The 23,434-nt window shown below is 43.5% G+C and overlaps 1 protein-coding gene across 3 annotated transcripts in view; it reads right to left on the bottom strand.

Annotated features, from left to right (window-relative positions):
• The window catches only part of med13l (mediator complex subunit 13L), a 213,300-nt gene that overhangs the window by 83,730 nt on the left and 106,136 nt on the right, over positions 1–23,434 (bottom strand). For all 3 annotated transcript variants that reach the window (XM_033043124.1, XM_033043126.1, XM_033043125.1), the window contains exon 4: positions 13,584–13,667. In XM_033043124.1, coding sequence (XP_032899015.1) covers positions 13,584–13,667 — 84 coding nt within the window. The remainder of the gene's footprint in view (positions 1–13,583; positions 13,668–23,434) is intronic.

Here is a 23,434-nt window from a genome sequence, read left to right as displayed (position 1 = left end):
AACAACTGTTGGAGCTTAGAAATAAAGGTCATTATGCCATTTGTCTTCAAAATTGTCAATGGCACCTGCACGTAAATGGGGTTTTCTTTAAACACTTGAAGTGTTTCCGACTGTCAAAAATGTTATCTGTTTATCAACACGTGAAATTCTTGCTGTAAAGATAATATTTGCAAGCCACTGGTTTAAAGCACCTGCCCAAGGCAAAAATTAAGTGGTGACAATTCAAACACCTGTGCTGGGCCCAACACCCCTACTTTCTTCCGAGTTTAAAGAGGTTACATGTCACCAAATATCTTAAACTTCTACAGATGCACTACAGAAAGTATCCAGATTGGTTGCATAATGGCCTGGTACAGCACTTCCAATACACAAGAACAGGAGGCTGTAAAGAGCAGTGGTCTCAGCCCGCTCCATCACAGGCATTCCTCCTCACACCACAGGCATCCACATGAGAAACTGCCTCAAGGCACAGCATTCATTAACAAGGATCCCAATTCATCCACTCATATTGGACAACAGGAGCATGCATGTAAAGCTGCCATTCCAATCCAGGGTCAGCATGGCAATGGAGAGTTAAAATGGTGAACAACTGGCTGAACCGGCTGGCCTTGGCAGACCGAGCGCAAGTGTTCGGCGAAATGGTCGACTTGTCTACAATTGGGTTTCGCCGATGTTAAGGAGGCCACATCAACAGCACCTATTGCTGTAGAGGTTACAGGAGGTGCACATGAACCCTTGCCTTGGAAGGACTGGAAGGAGTCCCTGGCCAGGGACTCAAACTTCACTTCATGTTCCACTTGGGTAGCTTACAACCAATGGTATGAACATTGACTTTGCCAATTTTAGATAATTGTGTAGGAAGTGCATGAGAAAGTGGGATAAGAGATGTGAACGGTGCTCAAAGATCAGTGTATACTCTGTGGGCTGAAGGGCCTGTTTCTATGATGTGTTTCAAAATTAAACTAATAGTGCTGAATCTAAGGAAAATTGAAAAATCTCATAATGCGTTTTCAAGCAACAAAAGTTTTTTTTTTTTTAAAGAACAGGTTTTAGAAGACATGACTAATAGAGTGCCACAAAGGTCAGCAGTGGACCCTCAGCTATTGACAGTTATACACTTAAGTCGGATACATTTACCGTATTTCCCGGCAATGAAGACGATATTTTTTACCCAAAAATATGGCACGAAAATGTACCGTCTTGGAGGCCGAAGGTTAGGTTGTTAGCCAAGAAAGATAGACTTGGCTATCCCACAATGCAGCAACATCAAGAACGATGTTGCTGTACTGTGGGATAGGCAAGTTATCCCTCATTGCTGGCAGCTGATGGGAAGCGGCTGTAAAAGGACAGCACTGCTGGGGGGGGGGGAAGAGTTCCTTTCACAGTGTGTGGAGAGTCTGGCCCGGGTCATCACAGCCTGGGCTGCACAAATTGGCTGGGCCACCAGGGGTCAAGGGCGGGCAGGATCGTTGAAAAGGAGGGGGTTGGGGATCATTCCAGCAACTCACTCGCTCACAGTTCCCACGGTGTCGCTGGGGAGGGAAGTAGCTTGAGTGGCTGAGAGCGTCCGACGGGACCGGCCGCCACCCCAGCGCCTTCTGCCGGCCCGCCCTCCAACCAGCTACGGTGTCCTTTGGCACCGGCACAACCGGTGGAGGTGGTGGTTGGCGGGTAGCTACTGGGCGGAAGGCTGGCTGCTCCGTCCCGGGCTCTCTCTCTCTCTCTACACTAGTCCCGGGGCTCGCAGGCGACCTGGGAACTGCAGCTAGTCCCGGTGACGCGAGGGATTTGGGAACTGCAGCCAGTCCCAGGCCACGCAGGCATTGTTGCCGACCCCTAAACCAAACCGAACCCTCGATCCTGTCCCGCCATCCTTTTTTCAAAATTTAGCAACTTAAATTGTGGGTGCGTCGTCGACGCAGGTGCGTCTTAATTGTCGGGAAATACGGTATATTTATCCAAATTTGATGGCCTTGCAAATCCTGGTGCGAACGTGCGCACTGAATAGGGAGCAGAGCAAACCATTCAACACAGGAGATCTATGCTGGCTTCAGGACAGTCCCATCACTACACCCACAGTTACTCTTGTGAAACATTCATATTCCTATTTCCATTAAAATTCCATATTAATGTGCTTGATTTCATCACCTATTTACAATAGAGGAAACCTACAATAATCAATTCATCTAACAACCCACAATATGGGAGGAAATTAAAGTATCTGGAACAACCCCAGTGATTACATGCAAACAACAAACAGCTCTGCGTGTCAGAATTAGTCCTAGTCACTGAAGCTATGGGACATATGCAGGACCAGCCTAGAGCATGCACAATTGTACTTCACACATTAGGGCAGATGAGTACGTTTTCACTATTAACCATGAAACTGCAGCATATTGTAAATGTACAAATGTCTATCAGGGAAGGAAATCCAATGTTCTTACCTTGTCTGGGTTTCGAGCAACTCAAGAACCACCAATTTGCTCAACTCTAACAGCTCTCTGAAATGGTTAAGTAAGCCAGTTTACAGAGACGTAGGGATAAGCAATAAACACTGGCCCGATTACATCCACATTCAGTGAATGGATAATTATTTTGAAGTAGGGAAATAACTCCTCCAACTTTGGTTGAAAATAAAAGAAAATTACTTTTCTAAAAATAGTCCCTTACCACTAACAGTTCGAAAGAATTCATGGTATGCTGGCTGGTTCAAGAAACCATAGTCACAGAGCAGACAATTAAGTGTTCTTGTCTTGACTGCAAAGAGGTTGAAGAACAAGATTAAGTTGCAAGCACAAAGGGCTTTATGAAACCAGACATAATGCAGTCCACAACTTTTATTTCAGCATCAAAAAAAAACAGCTCGAAAGGCAGTGCACAAGATTGATTCTTGGGATAAGCGATTTGACTTGATTGATTGAAAAATACAGCATGGAAACAGGCCTTCGGCCCACCGAGTCCATGCCGACCATCGATCACCCATTCCCACTAGTGCTATGTAATCTCACTTTCACACACTTGCCTGCACACGAGGGACAATTTACAGAGGCCAATTAGCCTACAAACCCATAGAAATTAAGGGGAGCAAGAAATATGGGCTTTTGGTAGACAAGTGAGTTTGAGATGCACGATCAGCCATAGTGTGGGTGACTGCAGAGTGCATTTGCAAAGCTGGATGGCCCACTGCTGATTTTGGCTTGTGTTCCTCCAGAAATGTAGAAGTCAGTCATAACCACAAACAAACATGGCACAGAAAGGCTTGATTTAGAGTAATGATTGCTTAATTTACAGCACTGGCTGTTAATATTTAGCCGTCACTTTACAGTGCATTCAGAAAGTATTCAGACCCCTTCACTTTTTCCACATTTTGTTACATTACAGCTTTATTCTAAAATGGATTCAATTCATTTTTTTAAATCATCAGTCTACACATAATACCCCATAATAAAAATGCAATAAACAGGTGCTTAGAAATTTTTGCAAAGTAATTAAAAATAAATCACTGAAATATCACATTTACATATGTATTCAGACCCTTTACTCAGTTCTTTGTTGAGGCACCTTTGGCAGCGATTACAGCCTCAAGTCTTCTTGGGTATGACACTACAAGCTTGACACCTGTATTTGGGTAATTTCTCCCATTCTTCTCTGCAGATCCTCTCAAGCTCTGTCAGGTTGGATGGGGAGCATCGATGCACAGCAATTTTCAGGTCCCTCCAGAGATATTCGATCGGGTTCAAGTCCGGGCTCTGGCTGGGCCACTCAAGGACATTCAGACTTGTCATAAAGCCACTCCAGTGTTGTCTTGGCTGTGTGCTTAGGGTCGCTGTCCTGTTGGAAGGTGAACCTCCGCCCCAGTCTGAGGTTCAGAACGCTCTGGGGCAGGTTTTCAGCAAGGATCTCTCTGTACTTTGCTCCGTTCATCTTTCCTTCGATCCTGACTAGTTAAAAACATTACCCACAGCATGATGCTGCCACCACCATGCTTCACCGTAGGTATGGTATTGGCCAGGTGATGAGCGGTGCCTGATTTCCTCCAAACGTGACGCTTGGCATTCGGGCCAAAGAGTTCAATCTTGGTTTCATCAGACCAGAGAATCTTGTTCCTCATGGTCTGAGAGTCCTTTAGGTGCCTTTTGGCAAACTCCAAGCGGGCTGTCATGTGCCTTTCACTGAGTAGCTTCCGTCTGGCCACTCTACCATAAAGGCCTGATTGGTGGAGTGCTGCAGATATAGTTGTCCTTCTGGAAAGATTTTCCATCTCCACAGAGGAACTCTGGAGCTCTGTCAGAGTGACCATCGGGTTCTTGGTCACCTCCCTGACCAAGGCCCTTCTCCCCTGATTGCTCAGTTTGGCTGGGCGGCCAGCTCTATGAAGAGTCCTGGTGGTTCCAAAGTTCTGCCATTTAAGAAAGACGGAGGCCACTGTGCTCTTCGGGACCTGCAATGCTGCAGAAATTGTTTTATACCCTTCCCCAGATCTGTGTCTCGACTCAATCCTGTCTATGGACAATTCCTTAGTCTTCGTGGCTTGGTTTTTGCTCTGACATGCACTGTCAACTGTGGGACCTTATATAGACAGGTGTGTGCCTTTCCAAACCATGTCCAACCAATTTAATTTACCCCTGGTGAACTCCAATCAAGTTGTAGAAACATCTCAAGGACAATCAATGGGAACAGGATGAACCTAAGCTCAATTTTGAGTGTCATAGCAAAGGGTCTGAATACTTATGTAAATGTGATATTTTAGTTATTTCTTTTTAATTACTTTGCAAACATTTCCAAACACCTGTTTTTGTTTCTTCATTCTGGAGTATTGTGTGTAGATTGATGATTTTAAAAAAAAGATTTAAAATAAGGCTGTAACGTAACAAAATGTAGAAAAAGTGAAGGGATCTGAATACTTTCTGAATGCTGTGTGTGTGTGTGTGTGTGTGTGTGTCTGTGTGTGTGTCTGTGTGTGTGTCTGTGTGTGTGTCTGTGTCTGTGTCTGTGTCTGTGTGTGTGTGTGTGTGTGTGTGTGTGTGTGTGTGTGTGTGTGTGTGTGTGTGTGTGTGTGTGTGTGTGTGTTCTCCCTCCCCATCCCTCTAAGGATGATGAAAGCAAGATCTTTAAATCTATTTATCATGGATGCACATGCACATTTGAAAGATTGACTCATTGGAGGTTCATGGGGAACTGGCACAGAAAAGATGAGACGAGCATAGATCATTCATGGTCATATTGAAGAGCAGGGCACATCAGATGGGGCTGATGTCCTACTTCTGCTCCTACGTTGTGTTCGTGCTTTATTATTCCTTCTTGCCGCACCGTACTTTGAAGAAAATGCTGCTTCATGCAACGGTAATGCCATTCACAAGCTGCTTCTACTCTTAACTTCAGTGCCTAATGAGCCAACAAGATTTCTACTTGCAAAAAACTAACATGTCATATAGTTCATACCCAAACATAAAATCACCAAGACTTAAAACTGATTTCCAGAAGCAACAATTCAACATTGAAAGCTGCTAAACACAGACCGATTTATTTTTGCAATGCACTGCAATCCTTCCATTTTACTTGCAGTGCACCTTTACAAAGTTTGCTTTCCAATAGCTCTTAACACAAAACGAATTATAATTATATAATTCAATACTACTTTCAATCCATGCAAATGGGTTTTATAACACCCCTGAAAATGAAAATCTAGCTTGCATTTATGATTATTCCATGAATAAAATAATTGAGTAAAATTATCTAGCTTAATTATAGTTACCAATAAAAACCTATACATCGAAAATAAATATGTATGCAAACATTTAATTCAATTTTGTCATATGTATCTATGCACAAGATATGAATTTATTTGATTTCAATGTTGAAGTGCTTCAGAGTACACTATATTTCTTCTTTTGAATCCAGTTTAAAAGGGTATTGATTATTTATTTCCAATTGAGGAGCAACCAGCACATAGTTGACTGAGGGGAAATCACAGAGTCAAAACCAGCATCAACAATCTTTAGTGAGTGTCCATGCACCTTGTTAACACTTATGGCAAAATTAAGTTGACTAGGGAACTGTTGTTGCCTGAATTGGAAAGGTAGATCCAATTATGGGATAAATTGTATCAGAGGATGAAAACATTTTCCCCAACAGCATTCATAAGATCATAAGAGATAGGAGCAGAATTAGGCCAATTGGCTCATCAAGTCCACTCCGCCATTCAATCATGGCTGATCTATCGCTCCCTCCTAACCCCATTCTCCTGCCTTCTCTCCATCACCTCCGACAGTCGTACTAATCAAGAATCTATCTATCTCTGCATTAAATGTATTCACTGAAGGCCTCCACACCTTTTTGTGGCAAAGATCTCCACAGATTCACCATCTTCTGACTAAAGAAATTCCTCCTCATTTCCTTCCTAAAAGAACGTCCTTTAATTCTGAGGCTGTGACCTCTGGTCCTAGACTCTCCCAGCATTACCTGTCATTACTCTGTAGTCATAGACTTTCCCAGCATTACCTGTCATTATTGGAGCCTCAATTCCATGAGGGAGTAATTTTTGAACTGACAATCTTAAGCTGTTGCATAGTATTGATGGATCAATTTTCCTGTGAAGCATGATAGGAGCTACTTCATTTAGGTCAAGGTTATGTGATGGCATGCCAGGTAGTGACAGGGAGTTTAACAGTTAAACAGAAAAATGTACAGCCTCAAATGTCTGCTGCACTGTCAATAGATCAATATTGTACCAAGGTGGCTGGGAAGCTTCAAAAGATGCTCTTTATTCTAGCCCTGCGCTGTCTTTCTTTAGTGCCAAAATTGCTGTTTCGTGCAACCAATAATGTTGATTAACATTTGGGGAAGCAGCTCGCATTAAATCATGAAGTGATAAAACAATTCAGCCCAAGTTTGTTTAATAAAATCATTCATACCGAGTCTTCATGTTTAAGTTCCTCATTTCCTCATTTGAGTAATTTTGAAGCAAATTTTCTTGCAAGTGGATCACCTTTCAAATGCTTTTGGTTCTGTTGTTCAGTTCCATCCATTCAGCGGGATGCTTATTGAGGGCAAGGTGTGGCAGAGTGTAGTCAGATACGCAACCAGGAGGATTTTTTAAGGAGTTGATGGTGCAGGGTTGGAATTCAGTGACCAGATGCACACTGAGCGAGAAGAGATTGTAACGGCTGGAAGATAGTCATTTGGGAAGGAGAAGAGGAAACTGAGAAATTTCTGACAAGTTCAAGGACAGGAAAGATCAAGAGTGAGAGGAGTCATGGTGAGGATGTGTGGGTGGGACAGTGGACAGGAAGCGAGAGAGCACTCGCATCCAGGACATGTTTCCGAGTTGTGTGAGTGAATGCTGAGAGGTGCTCATGTACACCCACTTACATGAGCATTCATTTCCATGCAGCATGCCTTCTCACGCCTCGGCGCCCCTTGCTCCTAGAGCAAGACCTCAGTGTCTCAAGTCCACATGGTAGCATATGTGCAATGACTTCCCTCCATTAAATCACACAAAGGAATCCTCCACTTCTCCAATATGAAGTTTGGTACATGACACATCAGTTCCTCTTGGATAGAGCCCAAAGCAACATACTTAAATGCCCCTCAGCTATCATGATATGCCCTGGCATCAACTCCCCCGACAAGTGAAAAATGGAATAGAACGATCAAAACAAAAAAGATGTGCGTGCCTATTTCAGAAAATTGGAGCATTTATCAATGATCCCAGTTTTCAATGCTTAAACTTTTAGTGGTACCCTCCTTTAGTTCTGATCTGTATTAAGATTTCAGGGCTTTGCAAATTTGTTCCGATGAACATTAGTTTATGACCGCCAGGATTAAAGTTACACAGCTGCAAAAATGTTAAACTGTTGGCATGAAGGATTTAACATCCCTGCATTCAAACTTTACATTTTAAAAAGGCTTTAAAAGTCAGCAATTAACAAACTTAAACTCTTCATCCAAAAGCTACCTGTCATTTCTAATACAACAGCATTCAGTTAAAAACCATTAAGCCTACAAAATAACATCTGTTTGACATGAATTCAAACTGGGAGGTGAATTCTGCAGGCAAAAACAAGTTAATGACCCTGATAAAAAAACCCACTAAGTGTTCATCAATCATTGCACAGCAAGCACAATTGAGTTTATCATCTGGCCATCACACAAGGTCTTGACATCGACAAATCCACCTGACATTTGCCGAGTGTCAGCAAATGCCGTAGTACCACCAACAGTAGACAGAACTGGCAGGTTTACAATCATGCACACAGTCAAACTGGTGAGAATCCTTCACCCACAACATGGCAGTTCTTAAAGCGTCACATCACACATATCAACAGGATATCAATAATCAGTCAAGGGAACAGATTCCAAAATGTGGCATACAAACAAAGCATCAATTTACACATAAACATCTGTCTCAAAGCATGGACTGTCTATTTCTATAACATAGGCAAATATTGCACATTACGCCTAATAATTGGAACAACATTATGAAATGAAAGCAGCACAGTGAAAACATTGTGTAGGAAAGAACTGCAGATGCTGGTTTAAACCGAAGATAGACACAAAATGCTGGAGTAACTCAGCTGGACAGGCAGCATCTCTGGAGAGATGAAGAAGGGTCTCAGTCCATTCCTTCTCTCCAGAGATGCTGTCTGTCCCGCTGAGTTACTCAGAATTTTGTGTCGATCAACAGTGAAAACATTTGTGGATTTGAATGTATTTTGTCAACATACTATTTGTATTCAGCAAGTACAATCTTTTCTTTGCTTGTGTATTTTAATTTAAAATAATAATCCATAGGAAAAATATCAGATGCTCTAAGTTTAATAAGGAACAAAGTGATGGAAATGCTCCGTTAGTTATGCAACATCTGTGGAGAGAGTAATAAATTTAATGTTTCAAGTTAATGACCTTTCAATTGGTTATTGACCCAAACATTAATCCTGTTTTTCTCTCTCCGTGGACCCGGTCCAACTCAAGGATTTCCAATCTTCATTTTATTTCCATTTAAAACAAGCTGGATATTGGATTTCTCTTCAAACAAGTTTATGTTACTACATTTTCCGATCCAAAAAGCTGGCTAAAGCTTGCACACTAATTTTTATGATGTGAAGGAACTATGAATAGATGTCAAGAGATTTAATGTTGACACAGAATTGGAAAGATGAATATTTACTTCAGTATTAAACTGGCATAGCTCAAATAGAAGATACAATCACATTTACTAAAATGCTTCTTGATTCTTTTCAAATAAAGTACTGTTATAGACATTCCCAAAATATGACCGCTCCACATCCTGCCAGAATAACAGTTGGCGTTTCTATCCAGATAGAGAAATTTGGAAAAAACTAAAAAATGCTAAATAAATCACCAAAAAATAAAGAAGGAAGCAATCTGCACTCCATTTGGTCCAATGTTGTATATAGGAGCCTCAGTTAGTCCTATGTGGCTCACTATAATTCTTTCGCTGAGCACATATTCTTTCTGGATGCAGAGACAAACTAAGCAAAACAACAACTGTTGGAGCACACAGCAGGTCAATTTGTGTGTGTGGAGGGAATTGCACTGCTGATGCTTTGTGTCAGGACCTTTCCTTAAGGCTGGAGTGGATGGGAGGTGGCGAGCTGCAGCGGTTGATTGGAGATACACAAAGATTGCAAATGATAACTGGATAAGACAAAGGACAACTGGGCAAAGCAGTGGGGCAGGGAGAGTTAGAAAGGTGGGCATGAGATGTTTTGTGTAGACAGAAGGGGAGGGGAAGGTTTCCCTGAAAATAAAGAATGCAATGCTCATGCTGTTGGATTGCAGACTAGCCAAGTAGAAAATGGGGTACTGCTCTTCCATTTTATGTGTGGCCTCACTCTGAAATGGAGGAGGGCAAGGTCAAATAAGTCAGTACGGGAATGGGAAGGGGCACTAAAATGGCTAACAAGCTGGAGCGCTAGATGGCAAATTGGTTGCTTGGTCTCACCAATGTAGGGGAGGCAACAGAGAGCACAGAATAGAATAGACAAGTTGGAGGTGGTGTCTCTCCTGTGGGAGCTCTGTAGGTTCCTGAATATTATATTGCTGGTGATATTGTACCCATTTTCAGGGGAAAGTGGCCGTGGAGCAGGAGGGCTAGGTTAGAAGGGGCAAGCAAATCATAGAGTCATAGGTAGAATGATCTCCGCAAAAAGCAGAAATGGGTGAAGAGGAGAAAATGCAATCGCTGGAATCGCAATCAAGCTATTGGAAATGTCGGAGAATGACGTTTGGATGTGATGTGGAGGCTGATGGGGGGAAAGCCAAGGACCAGAGAAACTATGCTGCTGTTTAGGGGAGGGGGGGCTGAAGAGAGCAGAACTGCGAGAGTCAGAGGAGACATGGGTGAGGGCTCAATCCACAAATGCTTGGGGGGTAGTGAGCACTGTGATTCCTCAAGAACCCAAGGTAGACAAAAAATGCTGGAGAAACTCAGCGGGTGAGGCAGCATCGATGGAGAGAAGGAATATACGACGTTTCGGGTCAAGAAGGGTCTCGACCCGAAACGTCGCCTATACCTTCTCTCCATAGATGCTGCTTCACTCGCTGAGTTTCTCCAGCATTTTTTGTCTACCTTCGATTGTTCCAGCATCTGCAGTTCTTTCTTAACCATGTCAGACATCTAGAGTGGAAAGCATCATATAGACAGACAGCAGATGGGCCTCAGATGGAGAAACTGCCAGAAAGGGATGGCAACAGGATGGGAGGAGCCATAGTTTAATGATTGATTCGTTAATTTAATGATGTTTCATTGTCCACTCTTTAGAATCTGCATAATATTAAAAAAATAAAACTTCTGTCTGCTTCAAATAAAATGCGACAATCTTTTAATTTACTTGGTTGCCAAGCCACAGCTTGATAACTCTTCTAATAAAAGAGTTCGGTATTCCGTAAAACGCAAGGAATTATGGGATTTTTCAAATGTCATTCGAGAATTTAAAAAAGCGAACGGGGTGCCTGGTAGCGGGGGAGAGCGGGGTGTAACAGCGAGAGAGAGGGGGCGGATGCGAGTGGGAGACGGGGAGAGACTGCTCCGTCGGAGAGTCGGTGAGAGAGAAGGGGAGATGTGCGTGGGGAGACAAAAGAGAGAGGTTCCAGTTAGACAGACAACCACTGGTAAAGCCATGGCTCGTTGCTTCTAGGAGAGTCGAGAAAATGTCCTCAAACGAGAGAATGCAACTTCAGAACCCCCTCGTCTCGACTACGCTGGAGATTTCCGCAGGGGCAAGGAACAAATGACCTAAAGTTTGCGTTGAGTGAACTGAGAGTTCGTACCGTCCTCGTCGTACATCAGCATTTTGTGAGAGTGGTTGGATCCCCTCTTCAGCTCAGCCAACGTCAGTCACATTATCTAGACAGGTGGCGGCGGGGGATCAGAAGCTGACGTGAGGCATCGACGATGCTCTGGAATCCTAGCCGGCCGCCGCTCAGCAGCGGGGTTGAGGAGTCAGCGCCAGACAGGTGAGTGGTCTGCGGTAGCTTGTGCCTCTCCGCACGTCGGTGGAAGAACTGGCACCTCTACTCACCGGGTCGGGTGCTGCCTCGTCGACCTCCAAGGTCATTTGTTCCTTGCGCCCGCAGAAATCCCCGCTCCCATCCACCCCAACCGCGGCACAAAAGTCTAATGTGCAGGAAGTCATGGAGGAGGGTCTTCTGTCTAGAGTGTCGGCCCAGGCCCACAGCAAGAACGGAGGGGGAGGGGTGGCACCGGCCCCAGCTCGACTGTGCCTGGACCGCCGGCGGGGTGAGCGGGGTTGAGCTGGAGTTGATGCTTCTTTTCCACGCCGCTTGCGGGCCTGGGCCGCCGCTGCGACGGGACATGCAGAGCCGAGCTGGAGCCGGCGATCCCCCCCCCCCCGACGCCACCTCCAGATGGGACGAGGACGACACAGCGGCGGCTGGTTAGGGACGAGACGCAGGTCTGCACCCATGCATCGGCACGGCCGCCGAGAGTGTTTATCCTGAGCGACCGATGACCTGTGCATGTGCAGTCGGAATACCAAACTCGCTTATTGCTGGACATAGAACAGTACAGTGCAGGAACAGGCCCTTCAGCCCACCATGTCTGTGTTGACCATGATGCCAATCTAATCTAACTATTTGCGCTTGGTCTGCATCCTTCTACTGTGTGCATACTCATGTGCCTATGTAAGTAATACCTTCTAATCCAGACAGCTTTCTGGTAACCACACATAACACTCCAAATGCGGCCTAACCAATGTCCGATAAAGCTGCAACATGACTTCCTTATACTCGTTGCCCAGATCGATCAAGACATGCATACCATACATCTTTACCACAATTTACTTGTGTTGCTACTTTCAGGGAGCTATGGACTTGACCCCAAGATCCATCTGTATATCAATGCTGTTTGCCTCACCCGCTGAGTTTATCCAGCATTTTTTATCTACTTTCGTTTTTGCCAGCATCTGCAGTTCCTTCTTAAATATTGCCTACTCCACTGCGCCCCCCGCGCCCCCGCCCCCCCCTTCCCAGCTCTCCCACACAGCCTACTGTCTCCGCCTCTTCCTTTCTTTTTCCAGCCACCCTCCCCACCTGACATCAGTATGAAGAAGGTCTCGACCCGAAAGGTCGCCTACTCCATTTCTCCATATATGCTGCCTCACCCGCTGAGTTTCTCCAGCATTTTTGGTCTACTTTCGATTTTTCCAGCATCTGCAGTGCCTTCTTAAACATTTTGTCTGCTCCACTGCAAAATCTCCTGAAGGTATGTCTACTTTGAAGAAGTTCTCCTCCTCCTCTCTCTGAAGACAGTTTAGCAACATCCTCTCCCACTGCTCCCCCTCTGTGATTCCTCCTACCCTCCAACTCTACGACCACGTCTTAACCGGGTAGTTCTTGCTTTCTCCCTCCTTCTCCTCCCCCTTCCCAGCTCTCCCACATAGCCTACTGTCTCCGCCTCTTCCTTTCTTGTTCCCGCCCCCCACCCTCAACATCAGTCTGAAGAAGGGTTTCTTCCCGAAACGTCGCCTCCTCCTTTTCTCCATTGATGCTGCCTCACCCGCTGTGTTTCTCCAGCATTTTTTGTCTACTTTCGATTTCGATTTATCCAGCATCTGCACTTCCTTCTTAAACATGAACTGTATTTGTTCCTTCTTACATTCGACATCCTAACAAGTAATACCTCACTTGCTCGGATTAAACTCCATTAGCCACTTCGCCGCCCAATTTTGTAACTGATCTATGTGCCGCTGTATACTTTGACAGCCCTTCTCACTGTCTGCAACTCCACCAATTTTGGTATCTGCAGGTTTACTACCCAACCTATCTTTCTACATTTACATCCAAGTTGTTTATATATGTCAAAAGCAAACATACCAGTTCCTGTGGAACTCTGCCAGTTACAAACCCCCAGCCAGTATCACACCCTTCCACCACAGCCTCCATCTTCTATGAATAAACTAGTTCTGAGTTCAAACAACTAAGTCACCGTGGATCCCATGCATCTTAAATTTGAAGACATTTGCATCATGCATCACAAAAAATAAATAAAAATTGTCCGAAGGTAATAAACATGGAATTAAAATTCCTCTTATGCTTACCTTTTGTTGACCGGCTTCTCATTTTTCTCATAGGGTTTAACAAACCATTTTCCAATCCGTACAAAGTTCTTTTCCATCAGACACCTAAAAAAATTGAAAATGAGAACTAAAAAACATTGCTTCTTTTTTTCCATCTCAAATCTAAACACCATTCTGAATTTAAATTGTTTTCAATGTAATTCCATAAGCAAATATACAAAGATAAATAGCCTGAAATTATGAACCAAAAGTTATTGTTAATTGTAGAAGATAACTGATAGAAGTCATAACAAGGCACTTTTAGGTTGTGAACGCCATCATATTAATGCAAGGCAGTTTTTAAAAGTATATTATTTTCTGCTCAATGCCTAGCTTTTTGGTAAGGATGAAACAGAAATTGCACATCAAAATTTTGGCCAGTCATTTGAAGATTTTAAGCAGTCTAGGTCTGCATAGAATTCTATATGTGTATTTTTACAATATTGGAGAGATTTTAGCACATTAAAAATGTAATATCTCCACTATTTCAAGTAGTATGGTGTTAAATCTTTCAGGGATTGTTACTCAAATGTGCAAGAGATAGTAGAGATAAAATTGTTAGGTATTAAATCAATTCCCTGATTCAACCAGTTTATATCTCAAATATATCAAATTTTAGGACACCAAAAATGTGACATGCTTTGACATAATGAAATAAAAAGGCAATTTCTGCATTAATTTCATTATAATTCAAAACATTTTCAAGTTTGTTGCTTTGCAGAAGTGAATGTTTCACAGTAATAAGCAAAACATCTGATAAATTTGGCATTAGGTGCTCTGAATGGCCATATTTCACAGAGTGTAACAGTGGTTACTCGGTGTCCACCCTATTTTAGAGTAACCACCGTTACACCACAATGGTAAATTAAGACCAAAGAACTTCCCAAGGAGATTGAAATTTTTCTTGTTTGAAGAACTCAATAGATAATGAAATTACAAGAAGAAAGTAAACTTAATATCAAGATTCTGAAAGAGCTGCTGCATGCCAAATTTAGTGAACATTTTTGGTGTCCACCATCGCACGTGTAACACCAGCATTTTGCTGTAGCTATATTTCCATCAAATGATGTACCTGCAGTCTCTTATTATGTATGAACAATTACTTCCATAAAGTTTATTCAAAACATGAGAAAGAAATTACAAAAAAAATAAATACTGGAAGAAACAGGAGCTACTTTCATTTTGGTGTCCACCCTTGGACACTGTAATGCACTTTTCAGTACATAACAGGAATATTGCTCATTTGGTCACATACTCCATGTTTATAGCAAGAAAGTACATTTGTATGTTGAAAAACTGCAAAAGTGACAAAATCAGCTACCGTGCTTTCGAAAAAAATGACTTTCCAAATTTCATTGGTGTCCATCAAAACGGTTGTTTTGGTGGACAACAAACATAAAGTGTAAAAAAATGCATAGGAACGCATGTTCAATAAGGAATTTTGTTCATTAATCAAATTTTCTCAAACTTCATGAACTATCTCTCCCTGTCATGTACTGCCGCTGTGAGGGTTTTTGATTAATCTGAATCATGTTGAAATAATTTATTTGTGAACTTCAGTTTTATGTATGATGTCACACTTTTGGTACCCAGTATTGTAAAAACACACATATGTTTTCAGGAATAAGATTTGGTCATGGAAATAGAATGACATGGGTGTTTATCGGCGGCCCAATAAGAAAAACACACTCATGGTGAAATCCAACTTTATTCCATTAAATACACAGGAACATTTCAACAGTCAGCTGCTGTCGGGCGAGTGGGGGATGGGGAGGGGGTGGGAGGGGGAGAGGGGGGGGGGGGAGGAGAGACGGGAGAGAGGGAGAGAGGGGAGAGGGAGAGGGGAGAGAGGGAGGGAGGGAGAGAGGAGAATGGGGGAGGGGAGAGGGGAGGGGAGGGGAGGGGAGGGGGAGGGGAGGGGAGAGAGGGGAAGTCTGTGTAGTACCGTAATACCATGCAATGGGTGGCATGCACATGAAGGTTATAAATGGCATGAATTAATCTACATCCTTCCTCTTAAAGAAGCAAAGCATATAGAGTGGTTAGTAGAGCAACTATAAAACACCAGTATAAGGTGCGGCATTTATTATTTTACTGCATATGAGAACACATCAAACTAAACAGGTCATGCACAGTTCAGGTACAGCCAGTAAATTTTCCAATTAACAGGTTTGGTTTGCAGACACGATCTGCACGTGTACGATAATAACCTCCAGCAGACACCTCATCTTTCGCTGAGGAAGCAAGTCACCGGTGAAGATTGGGGCACCGGGGAAGGCAGGGATGACACCAACACTGGCAGAGAAATCGCTGGAGCAGCATTCGCAGAGCATGACGGAAGACCGGCAGGCTGGTCCGGGTAAGGACGTGGAGGTGCAGGTTCATTAACCGGAAGTAGGTGTTGCCGGGTATGCCGATAAATGCCTTTGTCAATACTGACCCAAGTACGAGCGTGGTTCCGAGGTGGACCCCAGAATGACTCCGAGGCGGTCGTAACCTCGGAGTGACCGCAAACGGACAACTTGTTCCTTGTTGAGCGGTTGAAATGGAGAATTGGTTTTATCGTAGTATTTTCTTTGTATGTTACGGCGGCGTTGGAGCTGGGATTGGATAACTGACTTGTGGTTCTAGTAGTTGCTTGGCCATAGGCAAGGTGGAGCGGGTTCGTCATGACATGAGCCGTTCAGCTGCAGATCCCAGAAGAGGGTCGCGGACGATGTTCTGAAGGTTGAGTAAGTCGAGATAAACATCAGAGCCGGCCCTGTGTGAGCATTCCATTAGTTCTTTTGCACTTTTTACCGTGCGCTCAGCCAGACCGTTGGACTGCGGGTACTTGGGGCTACTGGTAATGTGGTGAAAGTCCCAGTTTTTCGCAAAATTCCTGAAGAGCTGACTGGGGAACTGAGGTTCATTGGCTGAGAGTAGCTTTAGGGGGCCACCATGGACAGAGAAGTGACAAGTTAGTTTCTGAATGACCATGACTGAGGTCGGGCAACTGAGCAGGTCAATTTCAAACCATCCCGAGTAGGAATCAACTAAAACCAGATATTGTTGGCTGTGCCACTCGAAGATGTCGGCTGCTACTGTGGACCAGGGTAAGTCCAGCAACTTTGGGGAGGCAGCAACCTTCTCTAGAATTTAGTTAGCCATGTCTGGCCAGAACAACATTCCTTTCGCATGTTGAAGGGTTATTTCTGCAGCGGGATGGCCCTCATGTTCAATGTCGAAGTACTTGCTGTGAAGAGACTTCAGGATGAGTGCCTTGTGACCTTTCATAATCACGCCGTCCTGAATGATGAGTTCGTCACGGACAGGGAAAAATGGGCTGCCAGCTTGCGGCAGGTGGTGCTGTTTATCTGGCCAGCCGTGGCGGATGACAGTGACCAGCGTTTGTAGCGTTTCGTCTGTAACTGTTTGTGACACTAGGATGTCTAAGCCCGCTGTTGGAATGCAGGAGACCATCATAACTGTGTACTCCTCATGCTCATCATCACAGGTGTTTTTCGCAGGTTGGGTGAGGTGCCCATGAGAGGGTGTCAGCTAGGTGCATGTCCTTACCACGTTTGTAGGTTAGTCTGATGTCCTATCTCTGTAGTTCCATCATTATGCGTTGTATGCACACTGGTGCCATGTAGATCAGCTTACTAAGGATACTGACCTGGGGTTTCGACCGTGATCGGGTTGCCAAAGATAAAGCCCTTGAATTTCTTGCAGGCAAAGGTTACTGCGAGTAGCTCCTTTCCGATTTGAACCTCCGATACTGGGATGCATCACAGGTAAGGGTGACGGGTAATTTAGCATTAACGTATGTGAGGGTTGGAGCGCAAGACATTAGTTGTTTAAGGGTTTCAAACACCCTCTGCTGGTGTTGGTGCCAGGAACAGTGCGTATCCTTGTGGGTCAGTTGTCGCAGCGGGGCTGATAGCTCGCTGATGTTTGGGATGAATTTTCCAAGGCCGTAGGTGCTGGCATCTCATTGATGGCAATGGTTTTAAACAGGTCTGGCTTAAGTCCGTTGTTGGTGAACACGTGGCCCACATAAGTCACTTCGTCGACCCGAAACCTGCACTTGAGAGGGTTGAGTTTGAGATTTACCTCCCTGGCACGATCCAGGACCTGTTTCAGGTTTGAGTCATGTTCTGAAGAAGTGTTTCGACCCGAAACGTTGCCTATTTCCTTCGTTCCATAGATGCTGCCTCACCCGCTCAGTTTCTCAAGCATTTTTGTTTACCTTCGAGTCATGTTCTTGTGCATTGCGCCCGGTGACCAGGATGTCGTCTACAATTATGTAACATGTGTAGCAATCAAAGAATTGTTCCATAGTACGCTGGAAAACCTTACTGGTTGAATTGATGCCTAATGGCATTTGTAAAAATCGGTAGCGTCCGAAGTGCGTCGCGAATGTGGTTAACATGGAGGATGCATGGTCTAGTGACATTTGCCAAAGTGAGTTCTTTGCAACTAGGACAGAAAAAACTGCGGCTTTACCCAGGTTGCCAGCGACTTCTTCCACCGTCCGCATTGGGTGGTGTGGCCGTTTGATGGCAGTATTTAAATCCTTGCGGTTGATGCAGATCCTTATTCCGTCTTTGTTCTTCTTGACTGCTGCAACATGGTGGAGACCCAGGAGGAGGGGTCGTTGACAGGGGCTATTACACCCAGTGAATCCATTCTGTCTAATTCAGCTTTGACCCAGTCATTCATTGCGTGCGGGATTTTGTGAGGAGAACGAACGACAGGTATAACATCCTTGTCTGTTACAATGCTGTATTCTGTGGGAAGCTTGCCCAGCTGATTGTCAAAAAGATCTTTGTATTGTTTGAGTAGTTGTTGGGTGGGACTTTGAGAGGTCGACAGCTGATACACAGTTTTGCTGAAGAAAACTAGGTTCATATTACGGCATGCATCATTACCCAGGAGCGGCACTTCCCCTTTTACGATAAAAAATTCCAAGTTGTAAACTTAAGACGCCAGCTGGCATTGCAGTGTAACCATACCAACTGGTTGCAATTCCCCCCCCACCAAATGGATGTAACTTCAAGTTTGTTTTCAGAACAGTTTAGTAGTTGTGAATTCTTTGGAAATCTGCCAGAGAGATCACGTTACACCTCACCCCCGTATCTACCTTAGCGGCAACCTTGGTGTTGTTGATACCGAGCGTTGCCAATGGGATCACTAGCCACAGATTCGGGAATACAAGAATGTATGTTTTGGCTGACTTCTTGCAGGTGCTGCGGTTGTGGTTCTGCTGGTTCAGTCAGTATCTCGCGGGAGAGTGTGGGTTCAAGTGCATAGAGAGATTGTTGTGACTGGGCCCTGTTGGCACGGGTGCGGCAGCAACGGATAAAGTTGCCTTTCTTTTTACAATAGTGACAAGATTTGCCATAAGCGGGGCATTGCTCACGAAATTTCGGGTGTGAGCAACCGCAATTACCAGAGTTATTGACTAGATGATCAGTTACCCTCCCCGGGGGGTTAGTCCAGCTGTGCTTTGGAAAATACTCTTGTACAGTAGAGGCAGGATTTACCAATTATCCCCTGCATATGCAAACTCCAATTTAGCAGCAGCCAGAATTTATGAAACTGCCCTCCGTCGATCAAAAGTGATCAGTAGTCAATTTTAGCATGGTAATCAGTGCATAAAAAAATCTGCCAAGATGTTGATAAGGACATTTATACAAGGGACAACAAATTCCAAAATTGATTCAGCTTCGAGGAATATACCTGAATTTACAATGAAAGGAAGAGGATAGAACCCACATAATCCTTACTTGATGGAGTACCTGGGCAGTCATTAGATTCAAAAATCAGAGTGTTGAAACAATCGGGTCAATGAGTGGACATGGAACAAGAAAAACGAACGGTTCCGATTGTATGAATCTTGTTATGGATTGCAAAAGATCACCAATTTCAGTAATCTAATGAATGAATTGTCGCAAGATACTGAAGATTACGGTTATAAATCTGGTAAGTGGAGTTACATTACACATCAGGTTTTAGCAAGAGCCAGTGTTCAATTGTCATACGCATTGGGAACTGAACAATGGCATTCTTACTTACTGCAACCTTATTGGCACATTAACACAATAACAAATAAATACACATAAGAAATAATGGAAAAAACTATCAGTAATACTAAAAAATGCGACAACAGTGCAAACACAAGTACATAATACAATATAAACAAAGTCCATAATAAATTGTTACCACGGGTAAGGTTGTGCAGTGTGGTTCAAAAGCTTGATGGGAAGAACCCATTCTTGAACCTGGAGGATACAGTTCTCAGGCTCCCGTACCATCATCTCGATGGCAGCAGAAACATGAGAATGGCGCCAGGCAGAGTCTTTATATGGCATGCTGCCTATTTGAGCTAGCGCTTCCTCCAGATCCCTTCCATTGTGGGGAGGTTATACCGTGATGGACCCGGCAAAGTTGACCATTTTCAGCAGCCTCTGTCATTCTTGGGCATTTGAGTTATCAAACCAGGCCGTGAAGTAACCAGTCAGTATGCTCTCTATCATGCACCTGTGGAAGTTTGATCGAGCATTCGGTGACCTGTGGAATCTTCTCAATTTTGTGTTAAGGAGCTTTCTTTGTGATCACATCAATGTGCTGGACCCAGGGCAGATCTTTAGAGATATGCACACCCAGGAACATGAAGCTGTTGACTCTCCCCACTACTGTCCAAGTGAATACAGATGAATGGATCCTTGGGTTTCCCTTCCTGCTGATCAATCAACAATCAGCTCCTTGGTCTTGCCAACGCTGAAGGCAAAATTGATGTTTCGGCACCATTTAGATTGTCCTGCACACTAACTTATTGTTACTCATTATTCATCTAACAACAGTGGTATTGTCAGCAATTTTAAAGGTGGCATTGGGGCTGTGTCTAGCTGCAATCATGTGCACAGAGAGTAGAACAGGAGACTGAGCATGCAGTCTTGGCGTGACCGTGTTGATAAAAGGAGTACATTTTGTTACCAATTTGTACTGGTTGATGTCTGCCGATGAGGAAGTCAAGGATTCCATTGCAAAGGGACAAACAAAGACCCAGTGCCCAGAGTTTGATAGCAAGTTTGGAGATGATGATATTGAACACCAAGCTATACGTGCTCTTATTATCCAAGTGGTACAGTGCAGAATGAAGAGCCAGCGAGATCGCATCCACTGTTGTGGTGGTAGGCATATTATAGTGGATCTATGTCCTCAATATAACGAGTTGTTATGCGTCATAACCAACCTTATCGTAATGGAAAATAGACACAAAATGCTGGAGTAACTCAGCAGGACAGGCAGCATCTCTGGATAGAAGGAATGTGTGACGTTTCGGGTCAAGACCCTTTTTCAGACTGCATCAGGGTAGAGGGAGATACAGAGATAAGGAAATGATTCCCCTGATTTAGTCTGAAGAAGGGTCTCGACCCGAAACATCACCCATTCCTTCTATCCGGAGATGCTGCCTGTCCCTCTTAGTTACTCCAGTATTTTGTGTCTATCTTTGGTTTAAACCAGCATCTGCAGTTCCTTCCTACAACTTAACATAATGGATACGACTGCCACAGGTTGGCAGTCATTGAGGAAGGTCACACTGCTCTTCTTGTGCACTGTGTATTATGGATGTCATTTTGAAGTCGACCAGGACCTTGGACCATAGTACTGAGAGGTTCAAAATGACTGAAACTTTAGGCAATTGATTCGCACGTTTCAAGAATGTGGCATGCAAAAGACGCAGCAGACCTTAAGAGCTGAGATCTCATCACTTGAAAAGTACTATGCGTTTGTCCAAACTGTGTTAACTTTACGCAAGACAAAATGCTGAAGTAACTCAGGCAGAGATGCTGAGTTACTCCAACATTTTGTATCGATCTTCGATGTAAACCAATCTCTGCAGTTCCTTCCCACACATTAACTTTATGTAAATTGAACACACATTCTATCACACAAATTGTGTTAACCTTCTCAAAGGAATGCTTCCAGTGCTTGGCAGAATGACAGACTGCCTTACAAAATTTAAGAGTGTAACAGTCAACACTAAAATGGATGTTTTTATACAATGCTTTTAACATCCTTTCAGGTGCCCGTAAAAGAGTCATAGCCACTTTTAGTGTAGTTAAGCATTATTAAAATGGAGAAAGCACATACAACATTAACGTCATCTCTAACATTGATTTCAATTTTGTGTAAGGTAGACACAAAATGCTGGAGTAAAGCAGCATCTCTGGAGAGAAGGGATAGGTGACATTTCAGGTCGAGACCCTTCTTCAGACCTGTTTCGGGTCGAGACCCTTCTTCAGTTATGTGTGGTGGGCTACAGTGCTATTTTCCCCTCCCAGCGGATTATAGGAATATCCTAAAGCATTGCACAACATCTGTACTTTTCGGCCAGAGTAAGAAATGTTGAAACTAAATTGCGCAGGTTGCACTGGACAACATAATGGCAGGTACGAATAAGGGGGAGAGAGAGCAAAAGGGTTTAGACTTCAGCTAGCAGAAGCACAGCCGACACCACTGTTTTAAGTGGAGCGTCATGTTACACATTCTGAGAATAATTCAAGTATAGCAACATATATTGGAGGAAAATTTGGAGCTTTATGGCAACATTTGAACACGCAGCAGAAAACGTTTACCAGTACCAATTTCAATATAGAAACATTATTTTAACACAATGTTCTAAAATGGCCATTGTAACAAATTGAGAGACTTCAGGAATTCTTGCAAATAAACATCTTTTGATGCAAATGATTGACAATGGCACGATAGTTAGCACGGCTGCCTTGCAGCTCTGTGACTCGGGTGTAGATTAATGGCATTGAAGGGCATGTTTCAGAGAATTAGTTGCTAAGATACAGGAAAATAAAAAGATGGGATAATATCTCATGAGTTTATTTTGCTGGGAGCTGGCATGGCAAAATGGCTCCCATTCTGTATCACTATAAAAATATGATCTGTACTCTGATTATGCAACAATCCATTCTACTTTATTTAACCACATCAACACACTATTCCTATCTTCCTTGTGTACTTATCCAGATTTTTCCAAATTCCATCTGTACTAGTCACGACAAATAACCACTTTCTAACCGCCAGGGGGGGAAGAAATGTATCCTTTACTTCTTACAACTTATTCGTGACTATCTGTAAAAAACCTTCAAAAGAGGATCAAGGCTGATTCACTATCCCAATGCTATTTTCCAGACTACTTGATGTCTGCTGGTGCTGCTATCGATAGACTTTTAATTTTAGACAGCCCCACTAGTGGAAATCTCTTGATGTCTATCTTAAGTCTCAATTTTCAAACCCACTATTACAGTGATGGAACAATGTTCAGAAATTTGTCAAGGAATATCAATCATAAGAGTAAGCTCATGAGATGTACATCATGGTGCAGAGCTCCAGTCTTTGTCCTATTTCTGCTGGTGATAAGCACAGAGAATGCACACAAAGATTGTTACTTTTGTTTTACCATCGGCATCACGTGATTCGCACACAGGCTGGAAATCACGTGCAGGCCATTCACCACTTTTGATGGGAGAAGGAAATAAAGAGTTGCGACAGCAGTTTTTTTCCGGAATCAGAAGCTTAAACACCAGATTTAGATGAATACCAAAATAATTAACTGACAAAAATTGAGGAAACTGGGCCCAAAATACCCGCATTACCTCCATATTTAGAAATAAATGCAAAATCTGTGTTTGAAAAGTCAAATATTGTCATTGTTGTGTCGACACAAAGTGCATTGCCTGCTATAATTACTTTGGTACCGAATTGCAAGCAACATTTTAAATTCCTGTTTGAAAATTCAGCTTCAACAAATTGTGTGCACAAAAAAAACC

Source organism: Amblyraja radiata, chromosome 25, assembly GCF_010909765.2.
Source record: "Amblyraja radiata isolate CabotCenter1 chromosome 25, sAmbRad1.1.pri, whole genome shotgun sequence".
Lineage (NCBI taxonomy): Eukaryota > Metazoa > Chordata > Chondrichthyes > Rajiformes > Rajidae > Amblyraja > Amblyraja radiata.
Note: the sequence above shows the minus strand (reverse complement) of the source record. Positions and strands in the feature narration are given on the sequence as shown.